This window comes from Passer montanus, unplaced genomic scaffold, assembly GCF_014805655.1.
Source record: "Passer montanus isolate IOZ18808 unplaced genomic scaffold, ASM1480565v1 scaffold10, whole genome shotgun sequence".
NCBI lineage: Eukaryota > Metazoa > Chordata > Aves > Passeriformes > Passeridae > Passer > Passer montanus.
In genome coordinates, this window is record NW_024356505.1 from 2,781,457 (window position 1) to 2,803,845 (window position 22,389).

The window sequence follows — 22,389 nt, forward strand, 5'->3', positions numbered from 1 at the left end:
CATTCCCGAGCCCAGCATTTGTGTGTCCCTAACATTGAGCAAACACAATCTTGCTGACCTGTGAGCCACAACTGACAGCTTGGAAAAGTCCACTGTAAGGAACCGCAAGCCCTCCTGAAAACTTTTCCCAGGATAAAACTGAGTTGCCTACTTTTCTGCAGTGATTTTTGGGTTTGTGCATGCTGGAGCTATTTCCCAGCTGTGTGAAACTCAACATAAATCCTGGGTCTCTTCTGCAGAAGATTGAAAGCACAGACTGCTCACAACACTTGTGACCAAATTTGCAGACTCATTCTTTCCCCAAACCATTAAAAATACTGGGTTGCTAATTCAAATCTAACCAGCAAATCCTTCATCCAGGATTTCCTGGGAATGGCCAAGTGGTTCAGGATTCCCAGCAATCCTATTTTCCACGAGGTTCAAAAGCTAGGAAAAATAAATATGTCAAACAAGGATTTTAAAGTAATAACGACGGTGGTAGAAAACACAAGCCCAAAATGTTGGCTGTACCCACTATCCTGTAATATTTTCGCTTTCATATTATCAAAAGATCAAGTTCTTAAGCCTGCTGAACTCGCATGGCTAGGAAAACCTGAGCTCAAACAGAAGCTGCTAATGAGAGGCATTTCCTAAAGCTGCTTTAGCAGGTGCTTCCTGCTGAAATGGGGAGGGTCACGAATGGAAATCTCATTTGGAAAGTTTCTAACCCCGAGGATAATATTCAGTGGTGCTGCCACTCTCACTGCCATCTGCACTAGAAAGTGGTTCAGACTGAACTAGATAGCACTTGATCCCACTGAGTGAGCCCAATTGTTTGCATTCTTGCACAAATGTGTGAATGGCAGCCTTCCGGCGAAGCAAATGCTGGGTCTGCTCCCTTCAAAGGCTTTGCCAGTGATCCTTGCCCTGCTGGCTTCATCCTTAATTGGCCTACACGGTGGGGAGCAATTAAAAATAAATGGTAGCTTGCTGTGCTGCTGTAAGGGGAAGTTTTGCAGCTCCAGGCATGAGCGCAGCTACCTTAGTCCATGGCGTATGCCATTCACGGGGAATGGCACAAGGGAAAGGGGAGAGACCTGGCTATTCTGAGTAAATATCAAGGGAAAAAAAAACCTCACACTGTAGTCTGCAATAAATCAGCATTAGCTTTACAATTAAAGGTTTGATTGTCTGGGGCCAAAGCATGTTTTCCCTTGTGTGTCTGTGGAATGTGGGAATGGCATTCCCTATCATGCCTGCCATCCAGAAATGGGATTTTTCATACCATCTTCACAAGCCCCCCTCCAATTCAGTCTCACCAGAAGAGAGAAGAATGGCTCTTATCTGCTTGGGAAAAAAATGAGGTTTCTTCAAATGAAATACCCAATACCAGAAGCTGTAAAACTAGTCTTTAATGAAAGACAACTAATCTCAAAGAAAAGCAGTGTCCCATAACTGTGTCATGAGGCTCTCTGAAACTTTAATCATAAGGAGGGAATTTTGAACCAGCAATTAACTTGCTACAGTCATCTGTATCAGGCAATGGTTTCTTAGATAATTTCCTACTACTTATTAACGAAAGTCTGATACAAGGATGAACATGATCATTTATGGAATTAAAACTTGAATTAAAAATACATATTTTTGCTACACAGCAATCCATATTTTCATTACATTTAGAAGTGGATTAAAACACAAAAATAAAAGGTAGAGCTGAGAGTCACTTGATTTTCCTTTACTCCCTGAAGATACTTGACACTGAAGGTGGTCAGCTTCAGGTACTAACCACGAACTCACGTTAGCAACAACCATTTCACAAACATGACATGTATGCAATTTCTTAATGATAGGGTTGCACATCATTTTTTGCATCTTGCTGCTTTACTACAAAGCATCTCTGTGCTTCCTGTATCATAAATGTGTGATACCTTCAGGGATGTCTCTTTGTTTCATGATGGAATAAAAAGGGATAAAGTCTGCCCTAGAAAATCTCCAGGACATCCTTTTCTTTTATCTCTCTTTGTTGATACTAAATAGAGGCTAACAAAAGGCTTTACTCAGCTGATGCCCTGAAAAAATTGTGATGCAGTATATAAGAGCTTAGCATCTCTGGAAAAAGCTACCACTCTTTTTAAGCAGATTCAGTGAGCATGGAACAGAGCTAGTGTAGGACACACACTCCTTGTTGCACTCATTTTTACACACAGTGTTTAGAAAGAAATTCTAGACATACATCTAAAAATTATGTCTCCCACAGCTAACTTGTGATGTTCCACTGTCTCCAACACACATGCTGGAGTGGGACAGAAAGGTTTATTGGCTATGGCAGGGCTACTGGGACTAGATGGCCTTTAAGATCCACTCCAAGCCCTTAACATTCTATGATCCTATGTACCAGTGCAGTTCAAACTCAGTGATATACAGATCTCACTCCTCCCAGGAAATTACCTAAAAAAAGCAGTACAGAAAGATTATTTTTTTTTTGTTTCAGTAGCTTTCACCCTCAGGGGGAACAAGTTATATAAATTGGATTTCTGCATAGAAGTATCTTGTGTCTTGTGCTGCAGTGTAGCAAACCACCTGAACTGCACTGACAGCATATGATTTACTCAGTTGCTGAACTAGGACATTTATGTGCAAGCACATACATTTGCTATGTTGTTTGCAAGCACCTCCAAAACTCACCTTCTCCAAATCTGCAAAATTTCAACAGCAGTAGGATGCTGTGGGGGTGGCAGAGACACTTTTCATGTTCTCTCTATAGATGGCTGGAGAAGAAAGAAATGTCACTCATCCCAGGTACTTTCCTTTTAGTCCATTAATTCCTGATGCAGTTGCTAAAGAGAAAAAGTTAAAAATTAGGCAAATCTCTCTAAACCAGATCTGAGCACAGAAGCAGTGAGGGGCCAGTTGCTTAGTGATAATCACAAAGGCAAAGAAGAAAATACTGCAAGCCCTGCTATAGCTACGTGATCAATGTGAGGAAAAGACCATGGCCTTGCAAGGGAAAAAAACATTGAGCTGGTTTTGTTTTGTTGCTTGTAAAGATTTCTTATATGCTCATTCTACCTGATTACACTCAACACTGACAATCAGGTTTTTTTACTCCAGGATTGATAAAAAAATTACTACTAAATAGTATTAGGGGTTCTAATATATTGCTACCTTTGTAGTAAGGTCTTTAAAAATCAAGTTGTATTCCAAAGCATAGAGTAATTCACAGCTTTTTTGAAAATGCTTTTTCTTCCTCCCATATACTTCAAACACAGCATTTAAGCACTATGAAACATATTTAGATGAGGCACAAAAGATGCCAATCATATGAAGGCTGTCCTAAAAAGTTCATCTGTTCAGACTATTAGACAAAATCTGTAAGAAAACTTTAATATTAAAAAGCTACTTTTGCTAGGGCAGGTCTTGTCAGCCATGAGGTCGCTTATGAGATCCCTTCCCCACTGCTCAGGATCTTTGATTCCCTATTAGCCACTACATGGGTCACAGGCAAACGGTCCTCCACATGGCTGGAAGATATCTCCAAAATAATTTCTGACTGTTGCTAGTCACTTCCTGTTCGAGAAGCACTAGCCAGAGCTTAGTGAAAACTCACCTTTTGTTGTGTTAATTCCTGATTACAGTGCTTTGTGGTTCCAGTGGCAAAAATGTAAATTTTAGAATGCAAACTATAAAAATTGCAGTTTTACTTACCTACCTGCTAAGTGCCTTCCACATTTACAATTTGAAAGAAGGAAGTGAGATGACAATTTTTTTTTCTTTACCAAAAGGTTCTATAATTCTTGAGTCAAGAATGAAAGAGGAGCACTGCCCTGATCCATCTAAGAGGACTGACAGAATGAAGGTGCACATAATTTCTATACCCGGAATAATTTGTGTATTTATACAAATTATGCAAACCTTGAAGGAATACAATACAAAGCCGAAAAAGCAAATGAACTAAAGATTAACAAAAACATAACAAAACACCACAAGGGGAAACTCAGATTGCACAGTACCTATGGGTAAACAGGCCACTTCCACACTGCACAGTGGTGACTTCCAGCGTCCTCTGGATCCCTTTCCCTCCATAAACTTTGCATCTCGAGTTGCATCTCACAAAGGGCTGGAGGAGGGACGGTACTGAACGAGGAGCTGTCAGTCCTGGACACATCCCTCGCTCCTGGCCACCAGTGCAGCACCATCTGCTGGGAGCACACACACTTTGGACAAATCCTTCCAGCACCAGCGTTTGTCCTCACCCGTCCTAAACACGACACACACAGAAAATGTCCACCTCCCTGCTTTTCTGCCCTTCTTTTCCGCAAATATGAAGTGATTAAACACCACAGGCTAATCAGACTATTACACTTGAGCAACTGGCAGCTCAGAGGACTTTGCAGAAAGCAATAGGCTACACAGAAAGCTGGCATTTTAAGGTCCCATTCAAGTTACACAGTTACAGGTTAGTGATGCCAAAATGAAGCCAGGAACAGGAGGAGGCAGGGCCCATGGACTGAGCCATGTTTTTCAGTGTCCAACCCTTGCAAGGAGACTGGCTTCAGACATTCAAAATTGAGACAGAAAAGGTAAGGGTTAATTCAGCTAAAGGAGCTACTAGGTATCTAAGCTACAAGGAGCTACTAGGATCTAAGCTAGTGAGCATAGATCTTGCTGAGTTACTACGTCAGTGTTAAATCTGTGGAAAAATCAGTCACATTTCCACAGTCAAAACTAAGCTTCATTATAAAGTAGGACATCAACATCTTTATTAGCTATGAAAAACACCATGCGTCCTCTCTACGTTAACAACAAGAGCCAGCTGGAAAATTTTGGCAGGCTTTTATTTTTTCTCTCAGAAAAGCATCCATTGGAGGAGTCTGAACCTTTGACAGAAATTAGAAAACTTTTACCCTGAAAGGATACTGCAGGACAGAATTTCTGCAACCTCAGAAGGGCTGGTTAAGGTATAGGCAATACATTGAGACAACCACACTGCTGCAGTTGTGAGAAATACCTCTATTTGTCCTTCCTCAGTAATCTCCTCATCCCATCCTGTTGAGTGGCACAAGCATGGCCAGAAAGACATTAATGAAAAATGTCAAACTTTTTGCTACAGAAGGAAATACAGAGTAATACTCCTGGAGGTTCCACAGTTTTGGGGAGGGACATTTTTTGTGAAACCTTAATTCTTGGATCTCCTTCAAAAGCAACCCAAAACCTCCAAAACCCAAGGATCCCTTAGTATGATGTAGCTTAGAATGAGTTGAACTAAATGGTATCATCTTAAGCTATAAACTTTACATTGAGTAAAAGAGAGGAAAGATGTCCAGGAATTCTCAGTGGAATGGTAGGCATTATCCAGTATCAGCTAACCAGTTATGCATGCTGTAAAGTGGCAAAATAGATTTAAAGACCGGAGACACTCGGAGAGCCAATTCATCTAGTTTGTTTGAAAAACTCTTCCCCTTCTTTTGGTAACCCCATGGACTGAGTTAGCACAGACAAGGCTGCTTGTGTGTTCAGACTTTTGGTGAGAATTAACTTTTTATTCACTGAGAATGTTGTCACAGATTAACAATCAAGAAAGGGTCATCCATCATGCTTTTCAAATGAATGCTCCCTGTTTATCAATGAATCCAAATATTAGTAGGTTTTCATCACTATCTGGCCTCAGACTTACAAATTTGCTACACCACTGTGTCATTTGCTCCACAATTGAATTTGCAAGCAGGGCAGCCATTCGTTCCTGAAAAGTCCAATCTACCAGCCATAGCTTATATTTCTCCTAAAACATTTTATAAATCTGGAAGACAATTTCTATCATGAAGATTTCATAAAATAGCAGAGAAAATTGAGTGTATAAATCTATATAAATACCTAAATAGTAAAAATCTCTGGCATTTTAATTCAACATAATTTCATTTCCTTCTTATAAATATGGTTTCATTTCACAAAAGATACTTTTTAACATAGGCATTAACAGAGTTTGGACTATTGAATTATCCAAATGAATAATTTGGATTATCCAAATTCCTGATAGTCCTGATTAATTTATTTTTCCAACTATTTTTAGTAACAAAAAATGAACAGGAGGGAAGGTCACTGTGGCCAACAGCATTTTCTGAATCCAGCTGGAGACTGCTCACAGCAGCTATGTACAGTTTCAGAAGACAAATCCACGAGCCCCAAATATTTCTCAAATGCTAAATCAATTAGTCAATGTTTAAAGGCCAAATACAACAAAATTCTTTGTTCAGTTGCCCCTGTGAATGTTACCACTGTTATCTCACATGTACAGGGCACAGCAGCAACTTGCACTCTCTCCATCAGCTGATGCCTCACTCTGAGAATCAACACCCAAAATAACTGTGCCTGATCCAAAAGCCTACAGTTTAAGTGACAAGCCTCTCCAAAAGGATGACATGAAGGGTTACCTGGAAGGGCAATAAAATGTATAGGTTGTGTGTCCTAGTGAATACTATTGCAGTGTATATAATTCCTTTTCAGAAGAGTATCTCTGTATCTCCATTTGACTAATGAGGCGTGCTGGTTTAGTTTGGTTTTGATAGCAAAACCAGACTATATACTATAGCCTTTTTATAGGTTATGTAATAATTCATATTATATGGCTTGAAGCCTTCATGCATGGTAGAGCAGCAAGTAGAAAAGGGAAAAGAAATTATAGTGTCCTCACAGAGCATGCCAGAATTTCCCTATCTGTAGTCTCCTGCTTCTCCTGTTTCTTTTTCTTCTCCCAAAATTCAGAGATCTGTACATATGTGAAGCCTGGTTGTGGAGGCAGAGCACACACTCCAGCTCATGGGGCCAGCACACGCTGGTCAAGCAGATTTACCTGTCACCCTGAAAGTGAAAAACAGACACAAAACCCAAACTGAGTGTTCAAACATGAAAAAGGTGAGATTATAGCATGGAGAGATTTGTTGTTTGAATTCCAGTTTTCATTCACATTGGGGTGTGTACTTAGCATCTACTCACACATTAAAGGGCAAGACCAAGAAAACCCATCACAGAACTCTCCACAACCCCATGTGCAGCCTCTTGGCAGTGCAGTAGGTTCAGCTGCACCCACAAATTCCAAAGTGAATGTAAGGACTAGGTGCAGCCCCTGAACTGTTTACAGTAATTTTCCCATCCCACTCCACAGAAAACATTTATTTAGAGAAAGAGGAGGATGAGGGTATCAGAAAACAGGTCTCTGAAAAAGCAAATGCTGTATATAGTGCCTCACTTTTTTAATGAGGAAGCAATTTGTTAATTCACCTTTCTGTTTTAATAAATACAGCCTGTAAAGTTAGGAAACATATTGTATTCACAGAAGCCTGTAACTACTCCAAAGAAAAAAATGTTAGTTAAAAACATCTAAACAGATTCCTGATTGGAAATAACTCTTTGTCTTTGGTACACGTACTAATTTCCTCAGCAGACAGAAAAAAAAACCAAGCTAACAGCCCCCAGAAAGACCACAATGCAGATTTATGTGACAAACCACCACTACCTGAAGATGAAGTGTAAATGTTATGGGTGAGTGGGGAAAAGACAAGGTACTGAGTGTATCCTGCAGCACAAGCAGAGGTTTCGGCTCAGCATTCACCCAGCCCTGATCACCTGAATCTCTGCCAGCATCATTCTGAGCCCACATAAGGCAACTGACTGATTTCAGTTGTCTCTTTTCAGACTGTTGAGCTTGTGAAATGAATACAAATACCTGGCTTCTTTCACGGTTCAAAACAGAGTAGGAAACTCAAACATAAGCTGCAAAGATAAATAAATACCTATTTGCATGTCTACAAAAACAACTTATATCAGTCTAATGCAAATAAATATATTGTTTACATTTATTTGAAATTTCACTACACAATATAAACTACATATATAAATTATTTTCCTTTAAATTCCCAAGGACCAAGGAACAGACCTGAAAAACATTCAGACGTGCCATGTAAGGAAACATATTATTCCACAGAGGGATTAATACTGATTTACAGCTTGTGTGCCCCAACTTTAGGAAGCTGTTCCCTCAGGGACAACATTTAGGGTCTTCTCGTCATAAAGCTCTGCCAACAATTTTAACTCCTGTGGAAGCTCTCTCCCCTCACAAGCATATGGCCCCCGCCACGCAGTCTGGCCTCAAACCCTGTTCAAGATCTTATAATCTGCAGCTTTGTAAGCAGTGGGACAAGACTGGTGTTTGACATCTCTCTTTTCTGTGGATTCACTCATATCTAATAAAGAGTGAGCCTTTTTTTTTCACGGATGATTTCTCATCTCCATGTATGTCCATCTTCCTGAAATATGCACGAACTTAACAGCCCTGGTCTCTATACCATGACAGCCAAATTTAGACAAAATTACCCAATACTTACTCAGAGACCAGGAAGGAATGACTGACATAAGCAGGCACACAAATAGTGAATGTAACACAATTGCTGCAGCCAAAAAGGAAATTGATTGCCTTGCAGTTCTGACTTGTGTTGGACTGTGACAACAACATTGCTATTCATTGAAAATTATCACTTATTGCCAGTCTTCTTACAGGTGAAAGAAATTACAGCATTTGAAAGAAAGGCTCCTGAGGTGCAAGGAAGGTACTGCGTAGATACTGTAACATCAGAGAAGACCTACTCTTCTTCGTTTCTGTACCCTGTGCTGTGTGAATATGTAACCTCATTTCCTCATTATTAATGCAAAACACCCCAGTTTTCATCTCGAGCAACATGCCAAACGTTGTGAATGTGAAACTACAGTTTTAATTACCATCATGAATTAAAGTCTTTAAACTACCCCATGTACAGTCTCTGCTCAGAAAGTCTTCATATCTTCATGAAACTAGCACTTGAGATGGCTCATTCAGTTGTCCTCAGCTGACTGACCTGAGGACCAGGAATATAACTACTCACTTAAGAATTCTACCAATGTGATAGTAATGTTAGTAATAGTAACAGGAATATTATGCAGAAAACCTACAGTGGAGTCATGACTCATAATGGGATTTCAGAGCTGTTGTGTTATATTATTAAATAATGTTTTCTCTATGTTGTGTCAAAGAAATTGCTCTAGAAAGTGGCAAGGCTGTCCAGCAAATAATTCCTCCTATCACAGTGAAACATCTAATTTCTTCAGTAATTACATATTTGTCTACACCAGCAAGCACAGCGACATTCTGATCAGCTCTCCTCAGTAAGAGAGTCACTCAGTAACTTGCTTGCAGGGCAATGACTGCAGAAATCATACTTTCCACAATTACTGTGCTCAGTCTGACCCACCAAATGACAGCCAAGCCAAAGAGTGGAAAGACACTCTTGCAGTTAGCACAGCATGGAACTTGGGCCATCACAAACACATCAACAATCCTCATGCTGATAAGAAAAATACTTATCTAGGTGAAGAGGTGAAAAAGAAATTGTCTGTCCCAAATTCTTTCTGGGGACAAAATTCTCTCAGTTCTCTCCCCTTTTCTGTCCCCTACAGAAGAGGAGTAATTTAGATTTTAAATGAAACTGTCTTCTCATACACAGAATGCAGATAGCTGAGATACCACTCAGAGGTTATGACCCAGCCACTCAGCCCACTAGACTATGAAGATATGCAAGTGATGTCAGTATTAAGCAAATAATCTAGGCTGGATGCATCTCCATGTTGAATGGGTGCCTTGGTTTGACTTAACATTGATGAATTTTACCTCCAACCCTCACTACAGCACCTAGTATGTGCCTGGTTTATCTGAAGATCATTTTCATTGTTTTCAAACAGCATAATTAATAACATGTGAAGAAGTAAGCAGATGAATGCAAATGTAGGTAAATCTCTGATCTACTATGCTCTTTCCTACACAGCAAGCTGTTGCACTCTTGTATATGTGAACCAATAATGTCATCTTTCATGCAACTCCTCCCATAGATTACCCTGGATATGTCAGTGGGAAAATGTTCAGTGGTAAAATCAGTATACATTCCAAAATGGTTGCATGCTGCTTTGGTTAGGGAAGCTATATAATTAGTGCACTGCACAATAGTCAGCATGGTTTCATCAACTCTAGAAAGTACTTCCATTGCTACAGAGCAATACTACCTCAAAAAAATTATAAAAATGTAAGACATTTCCTAGATCTGCAGTTCTAAAAACACAGAGTACAAACACACTCCTCAGGTTCGAAACTATATACACAAACTGTGTAATATACTGGTGGATGTGGAGCAACCTGATGCTTATGGATGAATCACCCAAGAAAGAAAAGACACAGCAGGTTGTTCTGAGGCTTCACACTCAGCACGTCAGCCACTTTGACACTGCTAAGCAGACAAAGATGTAAGCTCATCCTTAATGGATGACCATGGCACAAGAAACTGAATGTAGAAGCCAGTCTCTTTCAATGCCTAACAGCAAGATGAATTAGGTCTCAGATTAGGGTCCCAGCTTGCGATTGATCACTGTCACTTTTCAAAGTTCAGGCTCTCTTTACTTTTCTTAGGAACACTGCTAAAGACAATCCCCCACTGTTTCTTCAGTCAGTCTAAACCACAGGAAAGTTTTCTATCACTGTGTTTAGTCTTTACCACTCCGTTCTGTTTGTTAAGAGTGGTTTTCTGAAGCCATTTGGGGTTGTTTTTTTTTTGTCTGTGTTCTGTCTAGCACTGTCTTCCCTGATTATCTACTAGTTTACTGCATTCTATCTATACCTTACTGCACCCCTACCATTTGTAATCCAATGCCTTTTCTAGCTCTGATGTACTCAACTTTAATTTCCTCTTTTCCTTTTTTTTAACTTTCTCATCAAGAAATCACATTTTATAATCTTTTTTTGGCAGCAAGATGGAGGTGTCACGTACTTGCTGTGTGCAGATGCTTTCCTCCTAACTCCATCTTTTTCATCCAGCTACTAGAAGGTGTTGATTCTAAAGGCAGACTTAGTGGTAGGTGCATGGTATGTATTATCTACGTGAAAGCAAAGATATGTTTTATTTAGAGAATTATAAAAATAAATCAATACTGAATGTGTAGTTCTCTACTTGACTAGTTAATCCCATATTGCTTGTGTATTTTTTTTATTTCTAATTCCAGATAGGTAGGTAGCTTATTCTTAAACTTCTAAAGATACATGAATGAAAGGGAGTAAAACAGAATACAAACTTTACAAAGGAGCTCCCTTGTGGAGCCTTAAAACCTATTACTGCCACTTTCTGTAAGGTTCAGATCAGATGTGATCATCTGGAAAGTCAGTCTTCCAGAATAAATGTCAAGCAGAATAGTTACCAAAAAAAAAAAAAAAAAAAGGCAAATTATACAGATGACTTTCAAGGCTTGCAAAACCCAGTGTGACAGGTTCTTATCCCGCCTATGACTATCCTTTGACAGAAACAGAATTGCCAGAGGGAAATACTGATTCCATACAATCAATAATTTTGATTTTCTTGCTGTCACAATTCAGTAGCAAATTAGGAATCAGAGGATCTACCAAGAAATGCCAGATGGTTCATTACAAAATATAGCAGCTGTCCTTTTTCCTCCAATGACTCATTTTAAACTGGTGGAAAATGAAGTTACTTTAATCTGCCTTGTACAGCTGTATAATAAAAACAGACATGAAAATAAAGATTGAGGTATTCAGCTACTCACTGGATTCACCTAGCCTGCCACGTAGTGTAATCACTCAGCAGTTGCACAAAACAGACCATGCATTTCCACCAAGGTGTCTTTACTCTCCCCACCCTACTGGCCCTTGTCTGATGGAGTTCACAGTGTCAGGGCAGACAAGGAAAGAGCTGTCAGTATGAACTGGGTCAACACCCACACAGGGGAGACACCAAGGACATGAGCTGACCATGAACACTGTACCTCAAACCAATACAGGGGCAGTTAGCAGCATTCTCATTAGATGCCATGTCACAGGTGGCTCCTGACTTAGGAGCCTGGTAGTGAAAAGCAAAAGCAATTTTAGAGAGATATACATGAATGGCTTGAGAGAAAGAGCAACTTCTTACTTCAACAGTTTAGCAATACATCTATTTCCAAAGCACCCCTGTATTTGAACAGAAAACAAGGGATAAAGAAGTTACTTAAAAATCGTATCAATGTTTACTATCTTTGGGTTCTAACTTTGCAAAACCAATAGCTCAGAACTGTTAATAAATCCATGGGGTTATAAAAGGATAGTTTCTTAGACATACCAGACTGAAAATCTTATCTTTTTCTTTTTAGTTGTATCACTTAAGACCTTAATTTGGTGTGTTTTAAGAACGCAACAGACTAGACACACTCTTCAGAGCTCAGTCTCAGTTATTACAGCACAGCCAAACTCTTTTCACCATGGTTTGCTAGACATAACAACTCTATCCCTCAGCCAAGCATAAAGATGCGAGCAGTGTAAAAAGAAGTGGTCCAAGGGGACATTTTTCACATTGCTTCACTAAAAAAAGGTTCATTTTCAAGTTAATTCTTTCCAGTTCCCTAGCTAAAAAAAAAGACAGTTTAATTCCTGTTGCTAGGTGAGTATATTAGCAAAGCCTAAAATACAGCCCAATAAAAAATTTATATGATCGTCTCACCTATGCAGCTGGATTATGTGTTTATAAATTTCAATCTTTCAAAAACTTTTGGAAGATTGCTCAAATGTATCATTGTTAGATCTGCAGCCACAATTTCTCCACAGCAGCAATGTAAATTACATCAGTTGGAGAGATAAGTGCACACACTCCTCTGAGAAAACAAAAAAGAAAAAAATTTATGGGTTTTACATAAATGTAGCCACACAAGTTCCTTTTTCCCACTTGAAAATTCCCACTTGAAATTGCCATCTCTAAGTATACTGGTAATTCTGGGGGAGAAAATATTTTGGGCACCACAATTGCCTTTTTGTTTTCAGACACCTGGTACCTCATCTTTCTGTTACTGTCTTGAAGTGTCTAGAATGAACAAGAAATCAGTGAAACAAAGGAATGGATCAGCAAAAGTTGAATTAGTTCTAAAATTTAGATATGGCATTGGGATAACTATAAAACTGAAGAAGAACAAGAATTTATCTTTATTTCTAAACAAGATATAATTTTAAAATGAAGTTTAAACATTTCCTTGCAATATTAGTAATTCAAATGTTGTTGGAATGTGAAAATAACTAATTTTTCATCCTTAAGCTGTTTATATTATTTTTTCCAAAGTTTTTTCCATGTTAATAACCTACAGTTTTAATAAACACTTGACACAGGATTTCTTTAAATATGCCTATATATTAAAATTCTCTTATCTTTCAAGTATTTTTAAAAGATGGTTAAATTGATCCACTTTGCAAGACAATGTTTATACCACCTCTTTTTAGCAGTATTGTAAATTGAATGCAATCTGTTTTTTTAACATAATCCACAGCTGCTTCAAAATGTCCTTTCTGAAGCTCTAGTGCTTTTTTCAAAGTACTTTAATGAAGAATGCCTTTAATTAGTATTCATTTCAAGTAGATTTTTATTCATTTCAAAAAATCTGGTCTGAGGAGATTTCTCATCATTGCAAATAACTGACTAAATACTAACATCCTAAAAATTAGAGCTAGCAGTAAGATCATTCATATGCCATTTTTTCCAGATTTCCTTTACTACAGCTTTTCAGCATATCTTCATCATGCTATAAAACTTAAAAGACTGTTACACACTGAACAAAGTTTGAAATGAAAGGTTAAATGGTTAAATGTCACCAGAGCTGAATGTTTTATGTAATAGCAGCCGTGCAGAACACTGACAATCTTAAATATTGTGCAGTTACCTCCCTTTTATTGGGTCCCTTCTGTCCCAAGGACCAGAAGCACAATACTGATCTGCAGGAGAAAATGCCTAAGAAATCTGTATTTTCTGCTTTAATTAGCTTTAATTAGTAATTTTCTGACTTTTTGTACTTCAGCATGTATGTGCAATCTAAAAAGACCATAAGAAAATTAAAGCTAACAGTTTCCCAGCCTCCCTGTTGTTCTTTCTTCATCTGTGGAGAGATTTTAGCAAAAATGCAATGTTCTCTGTCTTTATTTGGACTGAAATGTCTTATCTCTACCTCTGGATGGAGAAACAGAGATTAAGTGAGTTACGTGGGCTGAAGTCATATAGTGAGCCAATGCCAATTAGTAAATACACCTTTCCAACTACTCTTTTAACTTCACAGTACTGCACTTCTAGCAAGTTGTGATATAAAGCACCTTATTTCTTTGCATGGATCTTAAACTAGGATGTATGAAATGGGAACACCAGAAGGCACTAAGCCACGGTGAAATGAATTTGAGTGAGGTATTTCATCCCTCAGAGACCAGCTGAGGCAAACACAAGGGAACTGCTTGTAGGACACAGTCATTTACCAACCATGTGCAATTTTGCTGATGGCATTATTGGCATTAGAGTACCACTTTATTAGGTTTAGTAATTCAGGATTTCCATAGCACCTGTCACTTAGATTCAGACTTTGTACAAAATTGGTTTTTTAAGCTAAGTTCTACTTGTTCACATTATCATGCAGTGGATGGTTCTGAAGCTTTGTTGTTCTCCACCTGTGTTGAAACTATCACTGCCATTCAGAGCCCAAACACCAACTTCTACTGTTTTCTGACTATATAATCTTTTTGAGTGATTTTCTCCCCCTAACTCAAGGCCTAAGAAACTGTGTTATTTGAAATACAAAGCTGATGTCCTCAGAACAAGAGAGACATGGAGCTCTTAGGTCCAGTGGAGAGCTTTAAAGTTGATCACAGAACTAGAAATCCCTCTTACAAGAAAAAACTGAGAGAGCTGGGTCTATTTAGCCTCCAGAAAAGATGGCTGAGAGGGGCCCTCATCAATGTCTGCCAGTATCCAAAGGAGGGGTGCCAAGAGGATGGAGCCAGGCTCTTCTTGGTGGTGCCCAGCAATAGGACAAGAGGCAACAGCCAGAAAGTGATGCACAGGAAGCTCCATTGGCACGTGAGGAAGAACATCTTTGCTGTGCAGGTAACTATGCACTGGAACAGCTTGCCCTGAGAGGTTGTGGAGTCTCCCTCACTGGAGATACTCAAGAACTGCCTGGACACAATCCTGTGCCATGTGCTCTGGGATGGCCCTGCTTGAGCAGGGATGTTGGACCAGGTGACCCCACTCTGGTCTCTCCCAACCTGACCCATTCTGCCATTCCATGAAACAACCGCATGGCCTCTCAGTGCTGGCGACCTTCTGAAGCGCTGTGCCGAAAGAAGGAATCACTGAGAGGGATGGAACACCCGACAAAATGGGCGAACCTGGGTGTTTACCCACGCTACTCCGAGCTCGGGGCGAGCTGGGCGTTTGCTCACAGGCTCTGGCAGTTCCACACCGAAGCCCGGTACCCTGGGCGGCCGTGGGCCCACGGCCGGGCCCGCAGCCCCGCGGGGCACCTCGGGCACCATGCGGGCAGCACGACGGCTGCGCAGCGCAACCCAAGGCGCTCCCGCCCGGCCGGGGCTGCCGACACGGGAGCACGGCCGCCCGGAGGAGCCGCGCTCGCCACCCCCAGCGCTGGGGTTTCACCGCGCAGGCGGCACCGCTGATCCGGCGAGAGAGCGAGCGCAGCCCGGCGGGTGTTCCCGCCGCCCCCCGCCTCGCCTCGCCTCGCCCGGAGCCGCCCTCACGCCGCCGCACCACCGCTGCTCCCCGGCGCGGCAGCAGCTCGGCTCTTTGGGCGGGCTGGCGGCGCTTGGACGAGGGGAACGGATCGGTAGACGAGGGCAGATAGCGAAGGAGCGAGAGAGGGTGGGAAAGCGGCGCGGGAGGCTGCAGGCAGCGGCCTTCTTGAGTATGAAGAGGCGCGGGGCCGCTTCCTTCAGCGCCCTGGTCTGTGAGAGGTTGCTCGGGGTGTGCGTTCGGGGGCGGGGGCAGTGAGGGTGTGAGGAAGGGCTTCTCGGTGGCCGTGGTTTTTCTCTGGGCGGCCTGGGCTTCCTTTCTGTCGGTGTGGGCGCCCCGGGGTGTCCCCGCCTGGGCGGAGTTGTGCCGCTGCCCGGTCGGGCCTGCACCCACCGTGCGTGCCGGGCTAGCGAGGCTGCAGCGAAAGGTGCGCTGGCCAGCGGGATTTTGGGCTCTGTCGCTGTCTCTGCGCCACCGAGATGCCGCAGTTGAGGTCAGGGAAGGTGGTGAGAAGCAGCGAGGTGAAGCTGGTTGAGCCGGAGGTCGGCAGCCCCGCCTCTCCGCCGGCAGGGTGCGAGCCGGAGGGAGAGCTGGTGGTCCTGCGGAGTCGTCGTCTGGCACCAAAGAGAAAGCCTGAGCAGCCCTTGCCTTCCTTTCCGCAACCTGCCAGGCTCTCTTGCGCTTCCTTTAAGTGTCGTGCTTTTCCTGTGCCCATGCAGAGGGAGCAAGGTGAGAACAGACAGAAATTCCCACGTAAAAAAACCAAGGGAATCCAGCACAGGAAGTCTCCCCGAAGAAGCAAGGGTGTAGCTTCACTAGTTTCAGACGCAGCTGAGTGTGAAGATTGGCAAGCAGCAGCCCCGGGTGCAGCAATGTGCTGGGAAGTGACTCTGAGAGGGACAGGTCAAAGTCAGCAGCCGTTCCAGTTCTCAGGAACTACTTTGCAGAAAAAGTTCTCAGGAGGGATTGAAAGGAATGAATGTTGCTCAGAAGACCTGAACTTCTCAGGTTTCCACAAGGGTTCAGGGAGCTCAGGAACAGAAGGCAAACATTCCTGTATGGAAATAAAATTACAAGTCCCAAACTTGAAGAGGGAATTTGAGAGCACAGAGAGACACGGAATATCCGGTTTTCCAGAGCCAGAAGTTCTTCAACCCAAAAAGGTCACATGGAGTACTGAAGTGAGATGTACTGACTCTACGATGATGCAGAATATGCAAATCCCAGATTTTAGGAAGAATTTGGGTGCTCAGGAAGTTGTCCTTGAACCAAAACCTCAGGAAGAGGTTGATATACTAGAGAAGTTGAATGGCTGTCTGTTAGTTGGATCAAGAGCGCTAGGGACACAGGAAAAAGAAGGGAGATGCTTGGGCAAGAAAGGCAGATCAGTGAGGAAACCAAAAGTACATGGTCCCAAGGAGAGGGGTTGTTCTGCCTTGCTTAAACAGCGTGCACCATGTCCAGAGTCCAGGAAAGGAGCTCAGAGTATGAGGAACAGAAATGCCTTGCTGTCACAGCAGCTGCAGGATCTGAGTGGACAAGAACAACCAACAACCAGAAGAAAGACTCAGAAGCATTGCCTGAAAGAAGAGCAGCAGAGCTCAAGCCCTCAGAAGCGACCAGACAGCCCAGGAGAAAGTGGTAAGCACATTGTAGAAGTACAGGTACAGAATTTGGGCTCCCAAATTGGTCCTGCAGTAAGATCCCTTTAAAAACTGGCTGCTGACTTAGTTTGAGAAAAGCTAGGGTGTGTTTCACAGTGCTGTGAATACCACCAGTCTTAGAAGAAGACAGATTTTCAGAAAGAGGAAAGGCTTTTCCTGAAGGAGAAAAGCAGCCTGTTTTAACATGAAGGAGAGGAGACCAGTTAGCCTTTCAAGGGGGTGTGGGGAGGGAGAGAGAGAGGAAGGGGTATGGATAGCAACAGGCGTTGGGAGGGAGTGCTGGGAGTTTATGTCTCTCAAAAGCATTCCCTGTTTCTGCAGAGGTGGTCAGCCACTAGCAAGAAAGGGGGCAGTAGTTTCAGCAATGCCAGAATAAAGGACAGTTAATTCCTCATTCATCTGTTTATTTTTGATGATGTATGATGATATCTTGTTTCAGTGTCTGCCTTTATAGGATGCTGGGGTTTGCTCTCTAAAAAACAGCATTTTTTAGTTGCTGTTTTCTGAAAAATCCCCAAAGATGTAGAAGAACACAAACAATGATTGTGTTTTGATGAATTTAAGAGAATGTTGAGTCAAACTGGAACAATTCTGAAAGAGGAGTTTTTAAGGTCTCTTTCTTTTCAGGATGACTGTCTAAAACCATTCTTTTTACTTTTGAAGTGGATACATTCAAATGACATATACTTACTGTAGATCATTAATACTTTATCTAAAAAACATATTCTGAAAGACTGAGGTATTAACCTTGTGTTTTACCTTGAAAACAAAGGTCTAAAAAAAACGGCATTATACTAGTATGCTCTTGAGTCCATTCTCTAGTCTAAATTTTCAGATATACAGTTCTTTACATAATCTGTATTTGCTTTTAAATAAAAAGTAGTAGTCTCTAAAAATGCAAGTCCTTCAATTTTTCTGGATTTTCTTGATCAGTTGGATGCATTTGGTTGGACTGTGTCTCTGAAAGATATTAATAAGTGTTCCTACTGCAGAGAACCTGTTGTGTAAACAAGAGATTTTAAGGCTGAGCGTGCAAACAGCATCTGTATTTTCTTGCCAGATTTGCTCTTGTTTTCCACTTACGTGGAATACACAACAAATACACAACTTCCAGTGTCCTTGTGACACTGTTTGGTTCTGTTCCACTTTGCATTTGTTCCTGAAGGTAATACATCCTTTTTACTCTAAGTGTCCCAAAAGTGTTCATTAAAAAAAAAAAATCATAAAACTTCACAGAAATATTTTAGCCTTATACAGTGTCATGTTCTTTAGCAGCCTTTAATGTTTGGGGGTTTTGGTTCTCTATGAAATAGGGTAGTCTTTTTCTCTTAGAGTTTTCTTTAATGACGCTTCTTTGGTTTTTTAATCAGCAGAGGAACAGTTGAAAGCAATTGAGCAAGACTCTGGTACTTCACAGGCTGTAAAGAAGGTTAAGACAAAGCGAAACAGGGTAGAAGATTCTAAGGAAAAGGAATCTCACTATTCTAGATCTTCTACAGTTTCTACTTCAGGTGACACTGAAAGCAAGAGCTTTCTAGGCCATGCTGTGACAGAAGAGCCTGGTGTGCAGTATAGAAAAAGGCAACACAGATCTGGTCATATCAAGCACTTGCAAAGTTTAAGTGGGACTGCAGCTGGAAAGGTGATGAATACATCTGCAAAATGTGGTGCTGAACATGGCAGTAATGTCCTAAACCATTGTAGTGGCTTGCTCTGTGCAGCTGAAAAGAATCCATTTGTGGTATTGGAGGACTGTAGTTACATCAATACCTTAGTGAAGCCTTCAGCTAGTGGAACTACCAACAGTTACAAGTTAAATGGATTCTTCCATGTAACCCATGGTACTGGAGACCTGAATGACAGAATTTGCAGCACTAGTAGAGTGCAAAATGAGAGATCTCTCATAAAAGGTGGTTTATCACCTAATAAAGAAAAGAATGAAAATGAAAAAGGCTGTGTTTCACGCTGCCTGAGTGAAAGCAGTAAGTGTTTAAGGGGAAAAAAGTGTAATATTGGTAGAAAGCCTAGAAAAAAGATGAAAATCACAGAGAAATCTGCAGACGTGGCTAGTAAATGCAAGAAGTGTGAGTTACAAACAGAAGCAGCAGTTTTCGTGTCAAGCTCATTTTCAGGTTCAGGACTAAATCATACTTTCTCAGCTTCATGTGATCATACATCACATTTTGATACAGAAAAAAATACTCAGGAAGTACAAACTGTATCAGCCTGGAGAAAGAATACTACCAAATTACTTGCATTTGAAACTGGCTTTAAGAAGACATCTGAGCTCTCTGCAATAGTAAAAGGAGAAAATTCAAGCAGTATGGCACATTATGCAGCTGCCTCAGATAGTCTTGGAGCGTTAGCTCAGATCCGTGGTGTTTCTGATCGTCAAAAAAGCAAGACAGGAGGAAATTTGAACAAAGTTACTAAGAAATTGCAGCAGTTTACCTGTCAAAGAACAATACCCATGACTGGTAAAAAAGTTTGGCCTGTTGAATCTTGTGCCAGGACTTCTGAATGGTTTCTTAAAAATCATAGGTTCATCTCAGAAGGAAAAAGACTTTTAAAGGCTGCTTTTGAGGATTCCTCTGATAAAAGCACTGTGAAAGCTGTGGAACATAGTGCAGTGACTGGGAATGTGAGACAGCTAGATTTGCATACATCATTGGCAGAAATTGGAAAAGAAATTACACATAATAAGATTGATCCAAATATTGACTGTCAGGCTTCACTTGAAACAATGGAATCCTCTTCTGTGGATATTTATCAGACTTTGACAATGAACAATGAAAATGGGGAATCACCAGTTAATACAGATAAAAGTGCTGTGGCTTTTGACCATGATGATGTGCAAGAAGTTAAAGCAAACTTGAATTTTACAGCAAAACAAAGAGATGAAGCTGAAGGAGATGTAATTGAAAGAAACATGTCTGTGACAGTCCAGAATGGTACAATAAAACAAGAAGATAAAGATGAAGGAGTTGTGACAAACAGAGACCTGTCTGTGACAGTCCAGAATGGCACGACAAAACAAAAGGATAAAAATGAAGGAGAGGTGACAAACAGAAACCTGTCTGTGACAGTCCAGAATGGTAGGACAAAACAAAAGGAAAAAAATGAGGGCGATGTGACAAATAGAAACCTGCCTGTGATGGTCCAGAACAGTATAACAGAACAAAAGGATGAAAATGAAGGAGGTGTGACAAGTGGAAACCTGTCTGTGACAATCCAGAGTGGTACTTTTGCAAGTAACACAAACAGTATAAACTTCAGCCCTAAAGTATCAGTAGGGAACCAGACATTTTCTGATTTAAACCTAATTAAACCATTAACCTCTGGAAACTTGACAAAATTCAAAATTCCTTTATGTAGAAACAAACCTAAATCCAAGAAACGGGAATCTGTCCATTCATTTCAAAGCAAAACTTGTAGTCCACTGCAGCTTCTTGAAAGCACCAGTGAAGGAAGGCAGAAGACAGGTGAAAAGACTGTCTTGGTAAAATCTGAGCAGCGTCCTCTTGCTGTCATGAGTGATGCTACATCTCCAGTTTCCATACAGAAAAAAGCAGATGAGATTGATAGTAAGGACTTCCAGCATAATGGCTCTGTAAACCTCTCTGATGAGATGTCTGTGCTCCCTGAAAGTTTTTCTACGTACCCACATCCTCTTCTTGATGGACAGCCAGAGCCATCTGTGCCTGATTTCTATGGTACTGAGTGTGTGCTGAAATCTAGTTTTCCTGATCATTCTTGGAATGCAGTCGACCACCTTGTTGGATTAGAAATAAAGGGTGATAGAAAATCAAGAGGGAATTTTTCACAATGCAAAAGTCAGAATTTACCAGATGTCCTTGAAGCTTACAACCAAGATGTTCTTGTCATTGATGTGATTCAGGATGACCCTGACCTTTTTGGAACCAGTAATGAAGAGGAGCCTGCACCTGCACGCTGTGAAAATTGTCCAGTGAAAGCATCCTCTGCAAACTGCAGTAAAGACACAAAGGTCTATATTAAGCCTGAGTCTCCTGTTACCTCAGAAAAGACATATTCGGTAGAGAGTAGTTTTAGGTATGCATATAATTATTTTTTTATCACAATATTCCTAAGTACTTTTATCTCATTTCCATATGCTTTGGTTGTAGTGGTCAAGCTTCCTTAGAGAATTTCACTAATTTCTGTTGAAATTATTTCTTTATTTGATTTTGAGTGTGTAAGTTTGATTGAGCTATGACAGTATTCTGAATGCAAATACATTAATTTGTTCTTCATAAGAGCTGGGATAAACTGTGAATTGTAGGACAAGGTAGTCCTAAAGGGCTTGTTTAAATGAAGTGAAATATAAAAATAGAAACAAAGATAATTAAAAATAATATTCTTGATTTGAGATAGCAGATATCCCTTTGAAGGTAGTTTTCTTAGTTGTAAAGTGGTATAATATTTAGAAATGTTTTTACTTTTTAGGTGTAGCTTATTTTTCTCTTGAATCTGTAAGAGTAAATGGTTGTCACTATAGTAGTGTTCTGTTCTGCCATTCTTCTTCCCTCTTTTTCTCCTATCTCCAGACATGTGAATATTTTTCAGATGTGTGGTTTGACTAAGGTGTTGTAGAGGTTTATCATCCTGCATCTTCATTCAGCAAGTTCCTGGTGTAAATCATTAGTGTTAATGTTTTGCTGGGTTTTCAGATGATAATAAGTCACAAATGAGATAGTAATTCTTCTTGGAATCAACTCATCTATTGTTTAGTCTGTTTTCTCTCTTAAGCTTTGATACTTGTGTTCAGTGAAAAGGTTTTAAGATTGAATTTTTCATTTAAAAAAAAAAAAGCTTAGATAGAAATAATGCAAAATTTTCCTCTGAAGATCAGGGTTTTTATTGGGATGGGTGTTTTAAGTTTCTTTGTGTGGTCTTTCTAGGTGGCTTTATATTACCTGTATTTTAAGTAACACTTCAATTATTTTCAGGATTGTACCACCTTATAACTGCATTCTTTTTTTTTTTTTTTTTACCCACTGCTCTCCTTATCCTTTCCTTTTCATTAAAGCTGTGTACAAAAGAGGAAGGGAATCTTCTTTGAGGTGCTCAACACTTTTTTGAACATGAGAATATAAAACTTTTAGATGTTAACAGAA

At 40.6% G+C, this 22,389-nt stretch overlaps 1 protein-coding gene across 1 annotated transcript in view; it reads left to right on the forward strand.

The window, feature by feature from the left end:
- The first annotated feature begins 15,570 nt into the window (after positions 1-15,570).
- Positions 15,571-22,389, forward strand: part of TOPAZ1 (testis and ovary specific PAZ domain containing 1) — a 34,536-nt gene continuing 27,717 nt past the window's right edge. Inside the window, exons 1-2 of the mRNA XM_039713598.1 lie at positions 15,571-17,231; positions 18,625-21,325. Coding sequence (XP_039569532.1) covers positions 16,070-17,231; positions 18,625-21,325 — 3,863 coding nt within the window. The 5' untranslated portion in view covers positions 15,571-16,069. The remainder of the gene's footprint in view (positions 17,232-18,624; positions 21,326-22,389) is intronic.